This window comes from Saccoglossus kowalevskii, chromosome 13 (assembly GCF_978046115.1).
Source record: "Saccoglossus kowalevskii chromosome 13, keSacKowa6.1, whole genome shotgun sequence".
Lineage (NCBI taxonomy): Eukaryota > Metazoa > Hemichordata > Enteropneusta > Harrimaniidae > Saccoglossus > Saccoglossus kowalevskii.
The window spans coordinates 13,892,536-13,915,556 of NC_140653.1; the positions used below are offsets into that span (position 1 = coordinate 13,892,536).

Below are 23,021 nucleotides of genomic sequence, written 5' to 3' on the forward strand. Positions count from 1 at the left end.
CATTTCCAATAAACAATCTCATCTGATCATCTCCCTACATTAACTTAATACAAATAGTGGTTTATTTGTAAAGCTGTCAGACAACCAACGAGATGATATACAAATCATAGAAGTATAACCCAAAATATTTCTCAATACACACAGAACACCAAAAATGAATATTCTTTAATTAAAAGAAAATTTGGCAAATCTGTAAAAAAAATAATTGGTATTGGTCATTTCAGTAAATCAAGCACCTTGGGCTCTCCAACAAGACCAATGTCGGGGGGGGGGGCAAAGGCCCCCTAGTAGAATCTTCAGAAATCACTTTCTAAAAAGTACACAAGTGTACATATACATCATGCTAAGGAGTTCTTTTCCATCTAAAACTACAATTATCAAGACTAAGCCAAAATATATTATTTACACTGCATAGTAATTACACGATTCATTAGCTATTTTCACATTAATAAACCTAAAAAATATGTTGATCTCGCATTGATATTACCCCCCGTAGTACCGGCATTACCAAGGATATACAAGACAAGGGGGTATGGGTAGAATATGCGAGGACGATTAAACATGAAATGTGATCTGAACACAAAATTACAAGAAAAATCATTTTGAGGAGTCTACTTATTTTAGTTTTTGTAATCAAATCTTTCCAAGCACTCGTTGCATTCATAACAATTGGTTAGAACTACCCCGGTATGTTTGACACATGAAATGAAGTTTCTTTTTAAACACGCGAAGTTCTAGCGTTGGCTTCTTGTGAGATCTTGACTGAATTTCATTGTATGAGAGGTGCATACCCGAATCTTGTATATTCTTGGCATAAGTTGTGTGTGAAATCGTGTAGTCATTAGGTTCAGACAAAATTTAATTACACACATTGAGGGCGCTGTTTATGTAATCACATACCAAAGTAAAACTGTTGCTAGTTTTGCATACTGTAAATTTTCACTGGGTTTAAATTTCGCTGATTTACCATTTCAGGCATTTTCAGGGGGTTTTAAATTCACGGTTTTATCATTTAGATAATGTGTTCTATGCTTAATTTTACATATTCACTAGGTTTTAATTTAGCGAATTTTCCAGTCAGCGAAATAAGCAAAATTAAAACCCAGTGAATAATTAACCCCTTTACAGTAAATGTCACACTATTTTGTAAAGATGTATGTATGGAAATCTGATCAAAATACAATGTAGGTATTCTCTGTACAACAGGAAATTACATTCAGAGAGCATTCCCCCAAAATTTGTTACGTTACCTCTGATTGGCTGAGATTTGATCATATTCTATATAGAATATTATACAAAAATGTAGTCAGGTGTTTCCTATAGTTTACATTTTGGAAAAAAAAAATTATGTGGGTTTTATTTTGTAAAAAAAACAAAAAATTAAATACATTATTAAAGAAACAGAGACAGGCGTGTATGTTACAGGTGTAAATTTTCATTGTTACTTTCAGATTTAAGTTGTTAAGTGTGCAGTACAAATCGGGTGATTGATTGTCATGTACTGATTGATGCTGCTGCTAGTGATAAAAACCAGAAACCAGAAAACTGCCTTAAAACACACATTTTTATTGATTTATGTATCTTTTTCAGCATAGGAGCAACTTGATTGGCTAAACAATATGGGCAATTTGACAGAAGAAAATGCGTTAAAAAACTGAACCATATCTTGCATACCATTACTCCAAATCATACTGTACCACCCCCTCCCCAGTTTTCTGTTAAGAAAATTAGAAGCGAATATACCACTCCAAATGCAGTCCAGCTGAGGTTAACCTTACACTCCCTACAACAATAGTTTCTTCAATGTAACGGGAACTATTACATGTTGTAATTCCACGGTACGCAGGTGATGGTCCGAGATGTACATTTCAGCCGGCATAGTTCTATTGTTAATATTCATGAACAATACTATGGTTGTTTATTACACTATACAAGTCATGCCATCTTGTTGACCACTGATTGGTGTAGCGAGTTAAGCTGCGATGTCCATTTATCCAGTGCGGCGTACCTATCTGCATTCATTGATTTCTGATCCAACTCCAGTAGCTGATTGACTTGATCGATCCTTCCTTGAATTGTACTGAAACACAAAGAATAAAAACAAAGTCACCACGTACTTGAATGTCATACCATTTTTTGCATCTCAAAATGTTGCTCACTTGTTGGACTATCAAAGGATGGTCACTGCTCACCAGACTTTATAAAACATGTTTTCTGAGGTCTATGGGCCTGAAACTCAGCTCAATCATTCTATGATTCAAAAAGATACCCAAACTGGTTTTCAAACTATGAACCCTTTCTTGTGTGTATGACCACCAAAGTTTTAAGCTACAGGTAAATCACAGTTATTATTTCAATGGAAAAAAGTTTGAGGACCCAGATTTTTCTTGCACTTTGTCATTTATTTCACTCTGCAAACTATCAAAAATTGTTAAATAATGAACAAAATTTACACATTTCTTACTACCGTAGTAAAATGCGTCCAACTTTAAAGCCATTAAGACAAGATTCCACAAGTCTAACTGTAATTGCCAATACGGATCTCAACTGTTAGATTTAAATTTATGCTCCCACACACATAATATGCACACAAAATTGGCACTTTTGAAAATATAAAAGTAAGCTTTTCTTGAACAGTTCAGCAATTTCAGCACGTGTGACAAGTTGGCCAGAAACTGTATTTTATGTTCAGAAGAAATAATCAAATTATTTAAAAACAATTTTACATTCACCTAAATCCAGACACACAGACAACATGACCACATAGATGATAATTTTCTGTTAATGTCCGTCTCACTAATTTTCCAATGTATAGAATATGTCATTCAAACATATCTAACTCAGTCTGGGTTTTGTTGTTTAAAGAAAGTTTATGGTGGAGGGGATTGGAAAAAGGGGATTGTTTTCTACTTCATCAATAACCGCTGGATTTTTACTTACTTATCTAGAATACAAGACACTAACAGACTCTCTACTTCATTAACATCTATGTTAAGTTCCTGTAAAAAAAAAAGTGTAATACATGTAACAAAGCAAGTAAGTAACGCATGGAATAAAACAAGTAATATGTGTAATACATGTAAAAAAGAAAGTAAGTTTGTGTAATACAGGTACAAAGCAATTAACACGTATTGATAAGACCCCCACTCAAGTTCATTTTCTGCTTAATTTTGAACTCCTGAATCTGCCTTTAGCAAATGTGACACTGTCAACTGTGACATTCACAAACAAATTTGTACACCTTTTGTTCAGTGGACGATGTGCATTCTGCAGGTTTTGATAGATTGATTTTTTTCATGGTTGGTACTTGTTTGGTAAGCAGCCATATTTTTCATCAGAAACGTTCTGGACCACCAAGTTTGAGTCATATTGTGTTAAGTTTCATCAGGATTTTATATGCTGACATTGGCAAGGATGTAATATATAGAATTTGTTTCAGACTTTTTACCTGAGCCATGGTTTATTTCACTTGTGAATACAGTGGTCATCTGGTTAGATCAAAGATGACAAAGGAGCGAAAAACACCATACAATATACTTACTCTAGAAATAAAAGGTATATGAATCCTTGTGTAGGGTCTGATAAGCTCAATTAAAACCTGTGTGCGAATATTTCGCAGTAAATCTGACGAGAAACCAAAATAATGTGATATATTACTAGTATCCACATTGTTTTATGTTTGTCAAAACAGTACGCTGATATATTGGTGATTCAATGATCCAATGGTTGGTGATTCAAGATCTGCAAACTTCACACTTGTTTGTTCATATTTGACCTTATTATATTGATCAGCATTCCCATCATTACCCAACAACAGCCATTTCCAGTGGAAACTTGTCAGTCCCGAAAATGAATTTATCACTTTCCCAACATAACTTCACATATTCAGCGGTCAAATATTGGAATTCCCTTACTGTCCAAGTAAAAGATTTACGCAATAGAAACCAATTTAAAACAGCACTGAAAAAATTGCTCTTATCACAGTGAGCATCCTGTCATCCAAATGATGCATACCACTTACTGCTATTTTGTTTTAACTTAGATATTTAATTTACTCGTGTATTTTTCTGATTAAGTACTTATGCATTTGTGTTACCATACCACTTACTTTTTATACTACCTAGTTATTTATTTTAAGTGATAGAGCCACGAACTAGACTAGTTCTGCTGAACTATTTTCATGGTCCACACCAGAATTATTCACATTGTGTACATATTACCTTGGATATTAATTTTCCCCTTTATATATCTCAATTATTGGATACATAATTTTCTGGTGAAATAAATAAATCAATCAATCAATGATGCAATAATTCAATATTAAAGTTATTATCGATACAATGACTGACAGTTCACTACTTTATAGCACTATGAATTTCAACGAAAAAACTGCATTTCATTTTTCTAAAAACTAGTGATTCAAAAGGTAAACTCAGTGTGGCTGAAGTGCTTGATGCGGCTCACAGTCGCTAACAGATCACATTGAAAAACTGAATCATGTTGCATTGTTCACCAATTAATGTTTTCTTACAAACCAAACTTCGCATCAATCCTGATTTTTATGCAATGAAACATACTTTTTACATGCATATTTTAATATATGTTAACCCATCGTTGACGTTGTGTAAAAAACACCCTGGGCCTTTTACTGGGGATGCCCTCAACTCGTTAAATATCTAAAAATAGAGGGGTGAACTTATACCCAGGGACTATGACTGAGGAAGTAGATAAACCTTACATAAATACAGCAATTTTACTATTACATGCACCAAATAATGACTCATCTTACCTTCAATGTGTTCCCTAATAAACGGGTCATCCATTATATTTTGTCTATTTGTTTTGAGAATCTTTTCAAATTCATTAATATCGTTATTCTGGTAGGCACTCACTAAATTCGTCATTGCTAGAATCTCAGGGTCATTTTTGTAAGGTTTGGCCTGCAAAATAGAATAACAATGAACATCATGTGACAATCAGAAAACATACATGTACCATAGGGTCACGTGACCTATTGATCTACCATGACTACTTTTATTTCTATAAACCCACTGTGTTTATGTTGATTTTAAACCAGTAACACTCAGTATTAATATGCAGAGTGTAATTGCTACCGGTAACTGTACATAACTGTAGATAAAACCACTAATTGTAAATCAGACCTTGCGCCTTAGCTAAGACGTGGAGATTTAATAAATGTGTAACGTCTGAATAGACAATAAGATTTCTTAAGAAAATAATTTCTTCCTAAACTATTGAAAAAGTTGGCCAAGGGTTGGTTCAAATCCACAATATCAACCACAGCATGTAAAGGTATTGTGGATTCCAATGGAGGTTTCTGACAAATACACACATTAGAATGGTCATTTTATTGTCATGTGGTAAGCATTGACTTGCATGCATACATGGGAATCATGCTTTGAGTCTGTAGGGTATCTCTGTGATTCAACAAGCTTCTTGAAATAGTTCAACTTCACCTTATCATTCATATTTTCGTGCCAAGCAATATTTGTTCTGTGAAATGTGAAATATTCTATATAATTCATAGCACACCAAAGAAATAAAATTGTATGGCATTATAAATGAATGAACAATGCTGGGAAACGATTATTTGCTTTTATTATACACGTTGACACTGTTTTTCCAATTCAATTTGATCATATGTGTAAATGTGTTAAAATCTAAATTAGTGCTGAACCGATCACCCAAAATATACCAATAGAGTTGGAAGAGAACACTGGTCTCTATAATCACAAGGACAAACAAACAAAATTAACAGAAGCTTTTTTGTGATTGTTATACCAGAAATTATTTGGTGTACTGGTAAGGAGGGATTCTCTGACAGAGTGACACAGATAGAGTAATAAGAATACTAACTTACTTCTTGTGAATCAAACGGATTAATTCCAGACTTCATTAACATATTAGCTAAAACTAAATACTTAAGACAAGTAGTACGTCTCGGACTACCAGATTCATCGTAATTCTTAAACGCTTCAAAGAAATCAGTGTGAGCTTTTTCAAACTCTCCTTCTCGAAGATGCATTTTTCCACCACATTCTGGAAAGAAAAATAATAAACAGTGTCACTATGGGTCTTCAGTGACAAAACAGTCATTTCCAATATTTGTTATTAATCAGCAAATTCAGAACTTTCCCACGAACAAACATTGTTTTCCCATTGCTCCTCACCAAATTTACCACAAATTATTAAACAAAATAAAAACTACCAAACTACACAATAAACAGCTCAAAAAAACTACATTACACTACAGATAGTAAAAAAAGTATTTATCATACAGAGAAGGAATGCATTCATACTTCAATTGTGCTACAGTAAGGACATACATATTCCTGTGTTCAATAAGTGCGTAAATATGGAGAATATTTTTACTGTACAGACTACAAACTTTATAAATCCACCAGCTTGCATTTAAATATTGTTTACATCATTGCATCATTTGATTTCTATGATTCAAAACATTTAGGGTTAGTTTTATCCGACTGATACTCACATGATGTCCCACCTTGGCAAAAATAACATTATCACTCATTATGAAAATCATACATTTTCCCACCCAATTAAGGTGAAAACATTTTGCAGATGTTTATGAATTTTTCTATATCGGGTAATTGATTTGTTAATTTTGAAACATATGAAAATATTAATTACTCATTATCTACAAATGAGGATCAACATTAAAAAAAGAAGAAAAAATATGCAGCATCAATTTTTGTAAGATGAAATCACTTCATAATATTTTAGTTTGAAAAGAGCTATAATATTACCTCGTATGACACCCATGATGAGGGGATGTGGGATGGCTGACTTGATCTGTAAAGACTGTTCATACAGCGCCTTAAGTTTTTTATTATTCTTCTGCGCCGTGTACATTTGTATTTCTAATGCATAAATTTCAAGCAACTGTGTTCCTTTCTTCAGGTCATCGGCACCGTCCACCGTCTGAAAGCGACAAGCACCAACCACGTGTAAACGAAGATATAAGCTGAATTAATAAGTGGCCGCATAATCATGTTCTAATGGTTTGTCTCAAATGACGTCAACATTACGTGATGTGATTAATTATTCATGAAGACGTTTAATTTGAACATTTATAACGGTTGTGACATTGATATAATTTCTCAAAGTAATTCAGATAAGGTTGAAAACATCTCAATATTCTGCAAATATGTCCTCATTTGATATTCAATATAAACACTATTATTATACATCTGCCACCATAACTCCTAAGTTACAGCCTGCTGTAATTTTGGGGTATTGCACTGGGTATTTTCATCCTACCATATTAGGAAACGTGAATTCAAAATATGGAACGATTACGCGCTTAATCGTCCTTTAATAATAAAAACAAACATGGCTGCCCAGGGTTTGACCTAATGAAGTTCGCTAAATCTGTTCCAAACTTTTTGGATTTCAGCATTCCCGTAATGTATTCCTGGGAGGAAAAGATGTATAATAATAAGGTTATTACGAGGATACTGCAAATTATGCACTCAGACAGTACGTGGTCGCATCGACCTCCGATGCGTGTCGGTCGATACTCCTGCTGTACTATCTTTGTGCATACTTTGCAGTATCCTCGTAATAACCTCATATTAATACAAGTATTTGTATTTTATAATAATTTCTAATGTATTTCCCTTATTATGTGGAATTGTTTATTAGTTCTACACTTATTATTACTATTTAAAAATCATTGCAGATCATATGCTAAAAGAATTCTGCAATATTGCACTGCCAGATACATTTTCATAATTTGAGGGGCATTTGCGCAGCAATAGTTTCATTAAAGTCACTTGTAATTCTATACTAAAAAAAAAAAATTTGATTTGCCTTAATAAGCAAACTTAGTAAAAATTGACAGTAGTCGCCTACCTGACACGACTGATGAAGCTGCTTCAGTATTTTTGCTAATTTCTGAAACTCTTCTCTGTCATAGTACAATTTTCCAAGCTACAAATAAATACACATGTATTGATGGCAACGTATGTAAATTATCAACAAAAGCAGCGGTATGCAGCCATCGTATATTTCATCCAACTCGTGGGGCTTTGCTACAGCTTTGATCAAATACCAATGAATGTAATTCTTACACAGTAAGTATGAAAAAAAAAAAATGTGTTCTACATTTCCAAACCAATGCAGCTCATATCAAGACACAGAACACATGTACGCTCAAGGGTGTACATGTAAGTCATGTAATCACATGATATGGCAGTACACAGATGTAAACCTACCTTAGTATTTGTTTTGAACCACAACCGGTCATTCTTGGCATCTCGGAGTGCTTCCAATGTAGTTTCATAGAAATTCTGTAGTAATGCCATTTGTTTGGATGTTGAGATATAGTCTAAGATTGAATTGATAGATTTCTCTGAGTAGTTCCTTGTAACTGCACTCTATTAAGAGAAGGACAGAAATAAAACATTGCAATTGCTAGTACATTATAGTTGCACTCATTCCTAGAGATATATTGATGTCTTGCAATGTATACTGTGAAATATTTATTTGTTTGTTTGAATTGAGGGAAATATGTCATAAACCAATAATTTTAAATGATTTCTAGCAATATTGTGATGATTTTGATTTGTTGTTTGATTGTTTGTGTGGATTCACAATGATTCCAGTCAAATACCTGATTTTCTACAGTTAATGAATCTTCATACCATCGGATAAGTTACAAAATAAATTATACCAGCATTTTAATTGACTGAAAATGTTTTTTCTGATTGGACAAGAGCAAGCTATAGTTAAATTACATGATGCACCATGTTTTTTGTGTTTAGAAATAACAAACAGTTGCGCGAATGCTTCCAACTGAAATTGACGAAAGTATTAAGCGCAGCACACATAGTGTGTAATAAACAAGCCATGCATGGCACAGTGCCTGTTAGTTATCAAATCTAAGTTGTATAGTTTTGTTTATAGTAATATATATAATACAAGTACTTATTCATATTGAGAGGTATTGCCTGGAACAGCATTATTTAAAACAAAATGGCCATCAGTTGGCCATTTTGAATGAGAGCATCAAACCAATACATCTGTAGATCTATGACATGATGTATAATGAATATATACAAGCAGCCTCACAGCTGAGATGGCTCTGCTGTCAGCAATGCACATTTCAACTAAAAAACTGAAGATATCATTAGAAGAGGTCAACCTGAGGTCCCTATATGTATAGTATCAAAGCAATCGAACTTGCTGTTTTCAACAAGAAGTCGAAAATATCACTTTTTTCCAAAAATTACAAAAATATTCACCAAAATTAGAGATATCATCCCGAAATAAACAAATCTGAGAGAGGTCCATCTGTAGTACCTATATATGTAATATCAAAGCAATCAGACTTGCGGTTTTTTCAACAAGAAGTCGAAAACATCACCAACATATTCACCAAAATTAGAGAATTAAAGATATCATCATGAAATTAACAAATGTAGGAGAGGTCTACCGAAGGTACATATACACCAAGTATCAAAAAAAATCATGATATTCACATGTTGAAAGAGTAAGTGGAGAAAGAAAATCCTTTGACGACACCATTTTTATCACTGCTATAAGTTCACAGCTCATCTGAAGAATTCAGAATAGTGAAAAAAGCAGAGTACTGGAAGGCAGCTTAACGTTATCATTACAGCGTAATAAATGGTCCCTGTGTCATCTACAATTGTACCTTGCACCCATGCTTGACTAAGCGACTGCATGGTGTTACCAGAATGCCTTCAATGATTCCCAGAGAATTGTGTTGTCACAACACAGCATTCTGATTGATTAATAACAGGGTTCACAGGTCATGCAAAAAACATAATGGCGGATATTACAATACATCAAGAGTTTTTTGCATTCAATCGAACAAATTAAACAAGGACAGCATTATTGATGACGATCTTGACTTAACTGTTTTCCCACAGACTCTAATAATTTTTATATCATAAATTGTGATACATAAATAATATTGAAATAAAACGACACATTTCTGTTTCTCCATTGCAAAAGAGTTGTGGTAATAAATAGCAATGCAACTAATATAACAATTTTATTTTCCCAAAAGAGACACAATACTCGCCCCTAGTCTTGTACAAGGTGAACTAAAAGTGTCATTTGCATAACTTTTCAAGCAGGGTGCTCGACTATATATTAAAGCACACCCCCTAAAAAACAATTTATGGTCACCCTAGGCACTAAGTGAGACGAGTGAGGTAACAGAATGTAGCACCAACCTTTATATATGTCAACAACTGTTTATATCTCTTCATCATTTCTTCGTAATTACCCTGTGTAAAAAAAATACGAAAAGTATATTTACAACATGCATTGTATCCAGTGAAGGGTTTTGAGCCAATGCACTATGGGATCATGGAGCAAACTTTACTTTAGATTATGATACAAATAATCTAATAGCATGAATGTGTACAAATTTAAGAAAATATTTCATTTTTGGAGTAGGCCTAGGGTAGTTGACTCAAAAGCGAATGTTTGTACCCATTCAAAAGTACCGGGTAAATGAAATTCAAAACCCAAATTACAGCGAACGCAAGATATTTACATACACCTAACTCGCGCACCCGGTAGGTAATTACCGAGGGACTTTGCAACATCCCCAGACACTTTGCTAGATTATTATTAGATTATTCGTCTTTTCTTTGATGGAAATAGTTTGCGAATGATCGCCAAGGAAGTTGGACTAGCAAGGGCAACGGTCCAAGGGATTGTGAGGCATTTCCATCGCACCGGTTGGATACATTCCAACAAGAGTAGCGGCCGTAGTCGACTGAAATCTACACAGGAAATCGTTGAGTTTATGAAATTTCGTCTCTTACAGAGACCATCCCTAACGGCAAACGAAATACGCATGTCTCTCTTGAGGGAAAATATTTGCGTACAGGAAAGTTTGTCTTCGATGCGTATGGTACATCATATAATAAAAAGTGATTTGAATTATTCGTTCAAAAAAATAAGTCAAACTCCTACTGAGCAAGTTACTGAAAGAAATATGGAACGAATATTACAATATATAGACACTGTTTCACAGCTTGATTCACAAACATTGCACTTTTGCGGCGAGACTGGTATGAAGAGAACGACGTCAAATCGCAATTACGGTCAAAGAGCTGTCGAGTTTCAACGCTATGCTTCTGACGTCAATTTTACAGTGAACCTCTTACACAATGCCCGAGGTGTAAGTAACTTCAACATTTTAGGCGATCCTTCCAATGGACTCGAAATGCTTAATATTTTTTGAAGAGACCATGGAGTTATTCGATGAGAATGGGCAACATGTATTGTCACAAGGCGATACAGTAATGATGGATAATTGTGGTTTTCACCATGGCCGAATAACTGAACCAGCGCATCGTGAAATGTTGGCAACAAGAAATGTTATGCTACTTTTTCAACCACCATACTCACCTAAATTTAATTCATATGAAATGTGTTTTCGTCAAGTGAAGAGAAAATTACGAGAAATGAAAATGATATGTTTGCCGTGTTATTTACCGAGACTGCTATTATTGACGGACTTGCATCAATAACGCCCTTGATGTCACGCAATTTCTTTCGTTTTTGTGGAATTGCCATAGACTAGATAACATTATAAAATATACAAAATTTTTGCTGGTGGAGATTTATCAAAAAACTTACTGGAAAGTGTAAATTGATAAATAAACATGTTTTTTCTTCAAAAACGTTGTCGATCTCTGATTATTTTTTTGTATGGGGTAGGTCTGCCACTAAAATTAACTGTTGCAAGGTTAGGGTTGACCAATAGAAACACTGGATGGAGAGATAAAACCGTTGAAATTATTTGAATTCTTTACTTAGTTTGAGGTTAGATTATTGTTGATTATTTTGTTTTCAAAACAATTCGTTTCCCTGGAGTTTCAAATAATGATCAATCTTTTAAAATTAAAGTGTGTTTTACTGTTTGTGTGGCTTATTCAATCATAATATCACCCAGTTTTTGCACAATTCGTATTTTTTTTCTTCGTTGTTCTTCGGCTAGATACACCAACAAAGCAATGGAATATTCCAACTACCCACACATCACAGGCATACTGCGTCCGGTGTTTTGATTAACTGTCACGTGAGAGTGTATGTAACTTTATTGCGTCTACAACGGTCGTTGGGGCGTCTAGCAAAGTGTCTGGGGATGTTGCAAAGTCCCTCGGTAATTACCTAGCGGGTGCGCGAGTTAGGTGTATGTAAATATCTTGCGCTCGCTGTAAATGAGAAGTGGAAACAACAACCAATATCAAAATGCATTGAAAATTTCAGATAAACTATTAAGTAAATAGTCAAACGACTCCAATTTTAAATTACGAATAATTCAAGTACCGGTAAATGTGGCACAAATAAAATTTTACTTTTGTTCAAGAAAGTAAAAAAAAGAAAAGTCCAATATTGATAGAAAATCTGCACAGATAACAAAATTAACCTGACTTTACTATTTTTCCAGGAAAGAATAAATCAAATTATATTTTTTAGCTGTGGTCAACATTAAGCAGGGGCTGGCCCCACGTTTGGGACATTTCCATTTTTGGGTCACGTTGACCATCCCCTCCAAAATGACCCAAATCTGATCGTCTAACCTTAAAACTTGATCTTTGATCATTGTTTGACTTTTCCTAAATACTGGTGATCACATTTATATAATAAAGCGGCCACCATGAATATATTTTGAATGCATAGACCATAGAAACCATGCTTAAACTTCAAAAATTGCCCAATTACCAGTGTTTTAAACAAGCAGCAATGCACATTTCAATTAGAGAATTGAAGATTTGACAAAATGTACAAATCTGAGAGAGGTCTACCTGAAGTTCCTATATGTAAATCAAAGCAATCGGATTCGCAGATTTCAACAAAAAGTCGAAAATATCACTTTTTACCAAAAATTACCAAATTATCTTTCAAAATTGGAGAATTGAGGATATTCTCATGAAATGCACAAATCTGAGAAAGCTCTGCCCAATGGTACATATACACCAAGTATCAAAGCAATTAGACTTGCAGTTGTCAAGGAATTCGACATCAAAGCTGAAAACTTGTCATTTTTTTTCTTGAAATCAACAGATTTGTACTTGAACATTGATAATTTACTTTGATATTGCAGCACCAGAATGTACAATAATTGAGCAACTACATTATATATACTATAATAAAATACCTGTGCTTCTGCCAATAATAAATAGTTTTTTTAGGGTGGCTTATATTATATCGTTTTTATTAGAAAATGATTAACTTTTTAAGATACAGTGCAAATCATGAACATTTCATGATTATTAATGTAACTGACTGAAATATACTACTGTAGCATGGATTCAATTGATGCAGAATGTTTTCCTGATGTTACAGGTACAGGGGAAGTTACACTGTCAGTAACTTGAATCATTTCATCATATACTGAGATTAAGCTAGAAGAGCCTAGTCATAATTTTTGACAAAATTGGTCATAAATCGTATGACAATGTTCATAAGTTTATTATGTACAATCATGAAGCTAATGTCTCATGGTACAATGAAGTAGCATTATTTTGTGTATTACAGTTATGCTTTTTGAGAAATGTGTTCTAATAGTTCTTGAAAATTGCTATTTTGAGAACAATTCCATAGAACACAATGTTAAAGAAAAATTGCATTTTTTGACACTTTTTAATACCCAGATTTTTTTAATAATTCAGAACAACAAAAAGTACTCCATCATTAACAATATATGATTTTTTCAGTCTATGTCACCAGGCTAGATTTTGAAATATTTCATAATACAGTCAAACCTCGTTAGTTCGAATAACAAGGCCCCAGGTGAATATATTCGTTATAACCGGTGTTCGTAATAACCGATCACCACTAGAGGGCGCTTTACAGAAACAAACTAATTACCATAAGTCAGGGTAAACAAAACTATGGCGCCATTTTAAACACTAGACCAAGCATTAAAAACACACAAATAGTATTGAAATAAACGTTGTCATGTTTATTAAAATAATATTAAAATGGAAAATACAAATGTTGAATTCGGAATGCTTCATTCTCTGTCCTAAATCTTCGGCCTTTGCCTGGAGGATAGGACCGCTGATTGGGACATTCATAGAACGGGCACTGGTAAACCATTTCAGCAATGCCTGCTCAACGTCGTCGACTGCTGAAAACCGCATTCGCTTCCGGCACGGCTCAATTTTGTTGTGTTCGAACATCTTCAAAACATCAGTTTTTTTCTTTAAAATCGTTGACAGTGTACTGGGTTTAACATCAAATTTTCAACAGACATCGCCGTGACGAATGCCCGACTCAATCGCTTTGATCATTTGGACTTTACAGTCCAACGACAAGGCACGCCGTTTGACACGAGTTGACATTTTGAAGTCAGGACGGAAACTGGCATCTCACTCGTAGTCGCCGTAATTTATCTAAAATTTACAGCGTCCATGCTTCACACTTTTTTATTGTGAATCTTAAAATTAAAAACTCGAGCAGCAAGGGCGTCGAAAGTGACTAGACACTGGAAGTCACGTACACAAAAGATTTTCACGCCCAGTGGATGGCTACATTGTTTTTATTTTACGCTGCACAGCTCAAGCCCACTGCCAACAGCGGAAGCGTAACACCGTGTATTTGGCGGTTCGTTTTAGGATTTCGCAGCTGTTTGAGCGAATGAAATGTTCGCTATAGGTGTTACAGACCATTGTTTTTCAGAGAAAATCCTTTCGTACTAAGCGGGTTTTCATAATAAACGAGTTCGTTCTAAGAGTTGTCAATTACCATAGGGATAATGGATTTTCAAACGGGACTTCGGTGTTCGTTCGTTGTAACCGGTATTTCGTTGTAACCGAGTTCGTATTAATGAGTTTTGACTGTATCTCTATCATAGGAACCTGTGGTAAAAGTGTTATAATAGTGTCAAGATGGCGACTTTCCACTAAAATACAACCATCAATTTCTTGAAAAAAAGGCTGGTGACCCCTCAACTTTTTTTTAGGTCAATATCCTTATATTGCCCTGGAGTACAATATATTGCAAAATGAATAAATTCTGGGTTTTTCAATTTATGAGTAGGGTTCTACATTAAAATTAATAATATTGACAAAAGAAAATTACATACTAATTTAAAATTGATCTTAATCATTTGTTTTAAAGCCTTAAAACCCCATTCTCCTTTATCTTCTTCTAATTCTAGCACCTGAAATAAAAAAAAAATGGTTACAGTGTTACTTACAAGATATCTGTAGTGAGGGTAAGATTAACATTGGTCAGTGTACTGAGGATAAGATCAACATTGGTAAGTGTACTGAGTGTGAAATCAACATTGGTAAGTGTACTGAGTGTGAAATCAACATTGGTCAGCATACTGAGTTTGAAATCAACATTGGTCAGTGTACTGAGTGTGAAATCAACATTGGTCAGTGTACTGAGTGTGAAATCAACATTGGTCAGTGTACTGAGTGTGAAATCAACATTGGTCAGTGTACTGAGTGTGAAATCAACATTGGTAAGTGTACTGAGTGTGAAATCAACATTGGTAAGTGTACTGAGTTTGAAATCAACATTGGTAAGTGTACTGAGCGTGAAATCAACATTGGTAAGTGTACTGAGCGTGAAATCAACATTGGTCAGCTACTGAGTGTGAAATCAACATTGGTCAGTATACTGAGTGTGAAATCAACATTGGTCAGTGTACTGAGTGTGAAATCAACATTGGTCAGTGTACTGAGTGTGAAATCAACATTGGTCAGTGTACTGAGTGTGAAATCAACATTGGTCAGTGTACCGAGTTTGAAATCAACATTGGTCAGTGTACTGAGTGTGAAATCAACATTGGTCCGTGTACTGAGTGTGAAATCAACATTGGTCAGCTACTGAGTGTGAAATCAACATTGGTCAGTGTACTGAGTTTGAAATCAACATTGGTCAGTGTACTGAGTGTGAAATCAACTTGGTCAGCGTACTGAGTGTGAAATCAACATTGGTCAGCATACTGAGTTTGAAATCAACATTGGTCAGTGTACTGAGTGTGAAATCAACATTGGTCAGTGTACTGAGTGTGAAATCAACATTGGTCAGTGTACTGAGTGTGAAATCAACATTGGTCAGTGTACTGAGTGTGAAATCAACATTGGTAAGTGTACTGAGTGTGAAATCAACATTGGTAAGTGTACTGAGTTTGAAATCAACATTGGTAAGTGTACTGAGCGTGAAATCAACATTGGTAAGTGTACTGAGCGTGAAATCAACATTGGTCAGCTACTGAGTGTGAAATCAACATTGGTCAGTATACTGAGTGTGAAATCAACATTGGTCAGTGTACTGAGTGTGAAATCAACATTGGTCAGTGTACTGAGTGTGAAATCAACATTGGTCAGTGTACTGAGTGTGAAATCAACATTGGTCAGTGTACCGAGTTTGAAATCAACATTGGTCAGTGTACTGAGTGTGAAATCAACATTGGTCCGTGTACTGAGTGTGAAATCAACATTGGTCAGCTACTGAGTGTGAAATCAACATTGGTCAGTGTACTGAGTTTGAAATCAACATTGGTCAGTGTACTGAGTGTGAAATCAACTTGGTCAGCGTACTGAGTGTGAAATCAACATTGGTAAGTGTACTGAGTGTGAAATCAACATTGGTAAGTGTACTGAGTGTGAAATCAACATTGGTCAGTGTACTGAGTGTGAAATCAACATTGGTCAGTGTACTGAGTGTGAAATCAACATTGGTCAGTGTACTGAGTGTGAAATCAACATTGGTCAGTGTACTGAGTGTGAAATCAACATTGGTCAGTGTACTGAGTTTGAAATCAACATTGGTCAGTGTACTGAGTGTGAAATCAACATTGGTCAGTGTACTGAGTGTGAAATCAACATTGGTCAGTGTACTGAGTTTGAAATCAACATTGGTCAGTGTACTGAGTGTGAAATCAACATTGGTCAGCTACTGAGTGTGAAATCAACATTGGTAAGTGTACTGAGTGTGAAATCAACATTGGTCAGTGTACTGAGTGTGAGATCAACATTGGTCAGCTACTGAGTGTGAAATCAACATTGGTAAGTGTACTGAGTGTGAAATCAACTTGGTCAGCTACTGAGTGTGAAATCAACATTGGTCAGCTACTGAGTGTGAAATCAACATTGGTAAGTGTGAAATCAACATTGGTCAGTGTACTGAGTGTGAAATCAACATTGGTCAGTGTACTGAGTGTGAAATCAACATTGGTCAGTGTACTGAGTGTGAAATCAACATTGGTAAGTGTACTGAGTGTGAAATCAACATTGGTCAGTGTACTGAGTGTGAAATCAACATTGGTCAGTGTACTGAGTGTGAGTGTTATACATTGACTGGAGTACTTAGCATGTATTAAGTAATAACGTACAACTATTTCTGCATCTTCATGCATGTAGTAAATTCAATGCGATTTCGTGTGCTAAATATTTTTCTACTATAACCCAAATTGTTGCGTCCTGCACACATATTGTCATGTAAGCTTTACCCCTGCACTACGTACCTTCTGAAAGCTTGACAATGCAGACCGTGGATCATCTTCTTTGAGTGCTTTAGAATTATAATATTGATTTTCTAAATCTACATCAGGTTCTGAGTTACTATCCTCTGAATATTCCTACAAAAAAAATGAATAGTAATATTTAACTGTTTGACCATACAACTCTTCCCACTTTAACCATGAAAATAAAACCCTTGCTCTCCCATCAGAAACCAGTGCATTGCTTCACATAGAACCAAGGACAAGCCACACAGTCACACAGTAATTCATGATAAGTTTTAGATATTTATTTATTTGACCACATTTAACCAGAATTGTTCATTCTGACTGGAGTTTTATGATTTGCTGTGGAGTCATCTGTCGCTATCGAAAGTGAAAATTAATTATGATAGAATGTTTATTGTCATAACTGATTGCATCATAATTTAAGTAAAGCAGAACCTGATTTTAAATGCATTTCCAGATAACCATTTATGTCAAACCAAAACATATCTTTATCTAGACAGAGACTAATACAGATACATGTATACCTGTACTTGTTTCATCAAAGTGAATTAAATTAACACTTGTATGGTTTCCAGTGTAAATAACACTTCTTCTCATCATCAGTGTTCAATACATTGCTTTATTATTATTATACTTTATTTCAGACTCAAAGGTCCATAGAGAAATTACATTAGAAATGGCATTATTTACAAAGAAGGCGCCTATAGTTGTGCCACAATTATACTATTGTCACTATGAAATAATCCCTGTTTAAAGGTTTAAAATTGTACACAGATTTTCTATGAAGTGTTGAAAAATTAAAAATATTTTTTCTGAAACAATTACCGCTTGCACTGCTCGACCTCTCTAAGTTAAAAATCAACTGCCATGCATTGTTGTACGCTACATGCAGAGCACGCAACTGCTTAACAGTATAATTGCTCCATACATTTTTGGCAATAGTTACTACCAAATAGAAATAGAGTACATTTCATATGTTCGAAACACTTCCCAAAATTGCCCTTGCATAAATTGACCTGAGATGTCTGTGCATGTCTCCAGCATCATCTCCAGAAGCAGACACCATGTATCCAAGATACTTTTTTGGGAAAAAAGACATACATTTTGTTTTTGTTGAATGAAATATAATATCAAGGCGTGTAATACTTCTCACATATGTCAACCAATTTATAAAGCGACTTCACCAACGGGCACTTAACATCAAGTTATTATAGCCAACAATATTTTGGTAACATTTAAATTTTCTTTTATACACTCTTGACACCAAACATGTATTAACAATATTATTTCTGTGGCACAGTCGCACCAATTTGTCCATGAATTGCGTAAGGCTTTGTGCATGCATAACAGAACATAGAAGGCCAATGCAAAAAGTTTGAGTTGTGAATTAATCTACTGCTAGTGCCAAGATCGGGTGATTCTGAATACTGAAATGTACACATTGCGTACAAGATTAACGTCAGACAGTTGACATCAATGATTAAAAAAATATGTCTACATTGTCATGTTTATTTGTGTGTATACTTGAGTAAAGAAGCCTGTGTTTTAGTTGTTCATTCTCGTTCCTTCTTGGACCTGATTCTCATCAAAATATATTCAACACAACTATAAAATATAGATTTTTTTATTTCCTAAAGCATGACTTGCACAGTGGAAGTCTGGTGCATACAGATTAAAACAAAGCATGGTTCAAACACCTGCAGAGCTAATGACTAAACTGTTGTTACTAATGACATTTCTAAGATCAACATCTCTGAGAATCAGTTCTATATATGTTCTCTTATGAAAACTGACATGATATACATGGTTTTTTTAATGTGAAAAGTCAGCCTACCAGTTTACTGTGTTTGTCATTTTATTTCACTTTCCAGATCAAATATAATTTTTAAGATTTAGAGCTCAATGGGAAAAAAAGCGTCAAAAATGCACACATCATACAGACTACAGGAATTAGTTTAAATAGAACAATGGTATTTTCCAATATCTATCCTAAAAGGGAGGGAATTTAGAAACTTGAAAGACTGCTGAAAGGTGTCATATTTTTTTACCCTGTGATACATTTTTATGTCATAGATGCTGAAGTCAATCAGTTTTTCTAAGGTGGATGTTTCAGCAGTGGATATTTTGGTAGCGGCAGCGGCGAGATCCATAATCCTATCACTTGTGTTTATCAAGTTATATATCATGAAAGAATTGAAAATACCAAGACAAATTGTCAGAAAATGAAGCCAGGAATAAAATGATATTATGATACACAAGAAATATCTGCTTCTCTCATTTTTACCAGCATTGTGTTGGGGGAATTATTAACTTATTATATGACATAGCCATGTCAAAATCAGATTCCCATCTACAAAATGTACTTCTGAAAAGTAATGTTAGGACAAAATTTCAGTATACAATGCGTGGGAAATATGCACTTCTATCTGCACCTTGCAGGTGAATATTTTTATTTTCACATTGTAACCAAACTGTAAATATTGATACATTCATGAAATGTATTCTATTCCTGGATAGTGGATGTATACATGTATGGCTTTCAGTTTCTTACAAAATGTCTAAAATTTCATCATACTATGTATCTTAACTAATAAGCTCATAATCCTCTTTTTCTAGCAAATTAGACATAGAAAGCAATGCAAGAAAACAAGAAATACATGAATAGAAATATTAAATTTATGAACCATTTATATACTGCAATTATGGTTTGATTGGGGGAAGGATACAAAGCCCTACTTGACTAATGCAATGTTTCCCAATAAATGATCTACACTGAATAAATGTATCAATCTTGTCAAAAATAAAATCTGCGTTTCTCAAAGTCACGCAATATTATTGTTTTCATGAAAATATTACAGTTTACACAGGCTTTCCTGTGATTGCTGATGTAAAGTAAACAGTCGACAAATTGCGTTATATCACATACGAAATTATATCATTGTACCTAATCATGCGCTTATGAAAGTCTTAAGCAAAGGATGTGCTGCATAAAATGGAAATCCTCCATCAGAAATACACATTACTTATTCAAAGTTTGTTTCCAATAAATTGAAGTGTGCAAGATTTGCGATTTCACTATTTTGAAAAGCGTGATGCAAAATTGTTACCTTCTGGTATGTGTACCTGTATAGATTCATGACATTAAAGATAGTTAATGAGGTCAGTCCAAGTATATTAAAAGTGGACAGACAGAAATAGGTACTTTATATCACACTCTGTGGCTATGTGGGCCAACTGTTCAGTTTTCGATTTTTTAAATATATATTAGAGATAATTTCGAGTAAGTTTTATGATGAAATTGTTTACGCAAAATATTGAGTAATCGGGAAAAATCTGGCGTGTTTTGAACAAGTTGAAGTAGGTGTATACTCCTGTTTAATTCTTGAAAGTTGAGTTAAACAACGAGTGTGAGCTTCCCGTTTTTATCATTCTCGCTGAACAGAGCAAAAGAACGGCAGAGAATCGCAATATTTTGCAAAAGCGTTGTTGACTACACTACCAGCAAATAATAAACGATAACATCAACCCAAATATTATGGTGTGCAATGTCGAAGCGACCCTATACAAGAAAAAATGGCTGCCGCCATGAAGTTCATGTCACTCCTGTTTTGTAACAATCGTCGATTGAATACAATACCCAACCAAGAAACTGTGCATACTACGTGGAGCTTGTTATTATTCCTGTTACACGAATCGGCCTCTCCAACTATGAAAACAAACAACTATGAGCTTACTAGGTTATAATCTTCCTCCTCACCGCACATGAAATCTTCCTCCATGTCCGACATTTTGAATTTTTATGATACCTGTGGCGAAGTGCGCCCCTAACGCCAATAATTTGTTGATTAGCGCCATCGAGTGGTTGAAGTATGGTCTATACTAGTATTTGTTTTGTTTTTCAACTTCTTCCTCCACTGTCTGTTTAGAGAGCATGAACTTTGGGTAAATCCGCCTGGTTGTTTTCGGCAATACGTCAAAACTATCGGACTAGAAACATGTTGTAGCCCTGGAGTTTTGCAAAATAAAATCTAGTCTTGTGATGGAAAAAAATGATAACTATTATTGTTTATTGTCTTTTAGGCTACAGGCCCATATGACTATACATAACAAAAAAACAAAAGAATACACAAGCACTGGAGAATGTACAGAAATTGTAAAATACATATATATATATATAACAAAATTATTATACCGATAGTAACGAAAACTCCCTTCTAAGGTTGAATGCTTTATGTAGAAATTTACCACGATTACGTAGTACTTTTGCTGATTTTGAGCGCATTAGACTGTAATATTTTTCTGGATTGGGAAGATGCCAAAAATACTCAGGAATTAACTGTTTTCGCATAGAGTGAAATAATGGGCAAATAAGAACAAAATGGTATTCGTCCTCTACATTAGATAAACAAAACTCGCATATTCTTTCATCAATTTCCAACCCTGTATAGCGCCCCTCTTCAATGCGCAATCTATGACTAGAACAGCGAATGCGTGCTACAGCATGTCTGTGTTTAGCCTCTGTGACTACAAAAAGATATCTTTCAGGTTCAAGCATGGTTTTAAAATTACAATATGACCTTAGTTTGGCAGTGCAACATATTTCACTGTACCAATCCTGCCTATGAATATCAATTACCCGCTACTGTGCCAAGAACAGGTTTACAGTCCCCCACGCCCTGGGATATCCAAACCATACCAAAGCCGTACATATGAAGTATATTTTTAATTTCAGTGGCCCATGATGTCCTTCCATTTTCATCTATTTTATACATTAGTCTGTAAGCATGCTTTACAACCCTCCCTTCAGGAAGTTCTGTGACTCGTAACCAGTATTTTATACATTTTAACAAGGAGTTTACAAAAATAGGTAACTGCCCACATTCCCCAAGTACGGCTTCAGTACATGTTTTGTCACCAACCCCAAGAAAATATTTACAAAATTTCAACTGTACTCTTTCAGCCTGAATATATTGCTTAAACCCCCAAATTTCTGCCCCGTACAAAAGAATTGGTAAAATTAAAGCATCGAATAGTCTGAAATAAACATCATAATTAAGTATACCAACTTTATACTCAAAACTAAATAAAGAAAACATTGTTTTGCGTGCTTGTGCGGCCAAATTTGCAACAGCTTTAGACCAGCTGTTTCTACGTGACAGCAATAACCCAAGATATTTGTTGGAATTTACAGTTTCAATTGGTTCATCATTCATAAACCATCTTTCTTTAGTTGAGTTATGGCCACCTTTCCGAAACACTGCAATTTTAGTTTTCTTTTTATTTACAGTTATTTTCCATTTAATACAAACGCGTTCTAAAATATTAATCAACCGCTGCAATCCCACAATTGAATCAGCAAATATGACTACATCATCGGCATACAATAAAGCAAATAAATCAAACATTTCTTGCGTTAGCTGAACCCCCCCCTGTATCCCACATTCCCAATTATATTATATAATTCATCTATAAACAAAGAAAAAAGAACAGGACTCAA

General features: G+C 34.6%; 1 protein-coding gene across 1 annotated transcript; it reads right to left on the minus strand.

Annotated features, from left to right (window-relative positions):
* Positions 1 to 39: 39 nt before the first annotated feature.
* On the minus strand, positions 40 to 21,348 carry LOC100368321 (COP9 signalosome complex subunit 2). Its single transcript, XM_085506936.1, has 12 exons — positions 21,259 to 21,348; positions 17,522 to 17,635; positions 15,125 to 15,202; positions 10,248 to 10,301; positions 8,259 to 8,420; positions 7,897 to 7,974; positions 6,789 to 6,963; positions 5,882 to 6,060; positions 4,790 to 4,940; positions 3,542 to 3,624; positions 2,941 to 2,999; positions 40 to 2,080 (listed from the first exon to the last, which is right to left on the minus strand). The coding sequence occupies exons 1-12, from the start codon at positions 21,310 to 21,312 to the stop codon at positions 1,936 to 1,938; spliced, it is 1,332 nt and encodes a 443-aa protein (XP_085363062.1). The 5' UTR covers positions 21,313 to 21,348; the 3' UTR covers positions 40 to 1,935.
* Between the last annotated feature and the right edge of the window lie 1,673 nt (positions 21,349 to 23,021).

What these genes read in the sequence shown, in the direction of transcription:
- LOC100368321 (XM_085506936.1), bottom strand. Translation starts at nt 21,312, where the DNA reads ATGTCGGACATGGAGGAAGATTTCATGTGCGGTGAGGAGGAAGATTAT. An exon ending in TATTAGGGAACACATTGAAG is followed by an intron (nt 3,625 to 4,789) that starts GTAAGATGAGTC and finishes GTTTCTCGTCAG; the next exon opens with ATTTACTGCGAAATATTCGC. An exon ending in ATATACCTTTTATTTCTAGA is followed by an intron (nt 3,000 to 3,541) that starts GTAAGTATATTG and finishes TTTTTTTTACAG; the next exon opens with GAACTTAACATAGATGTTAA.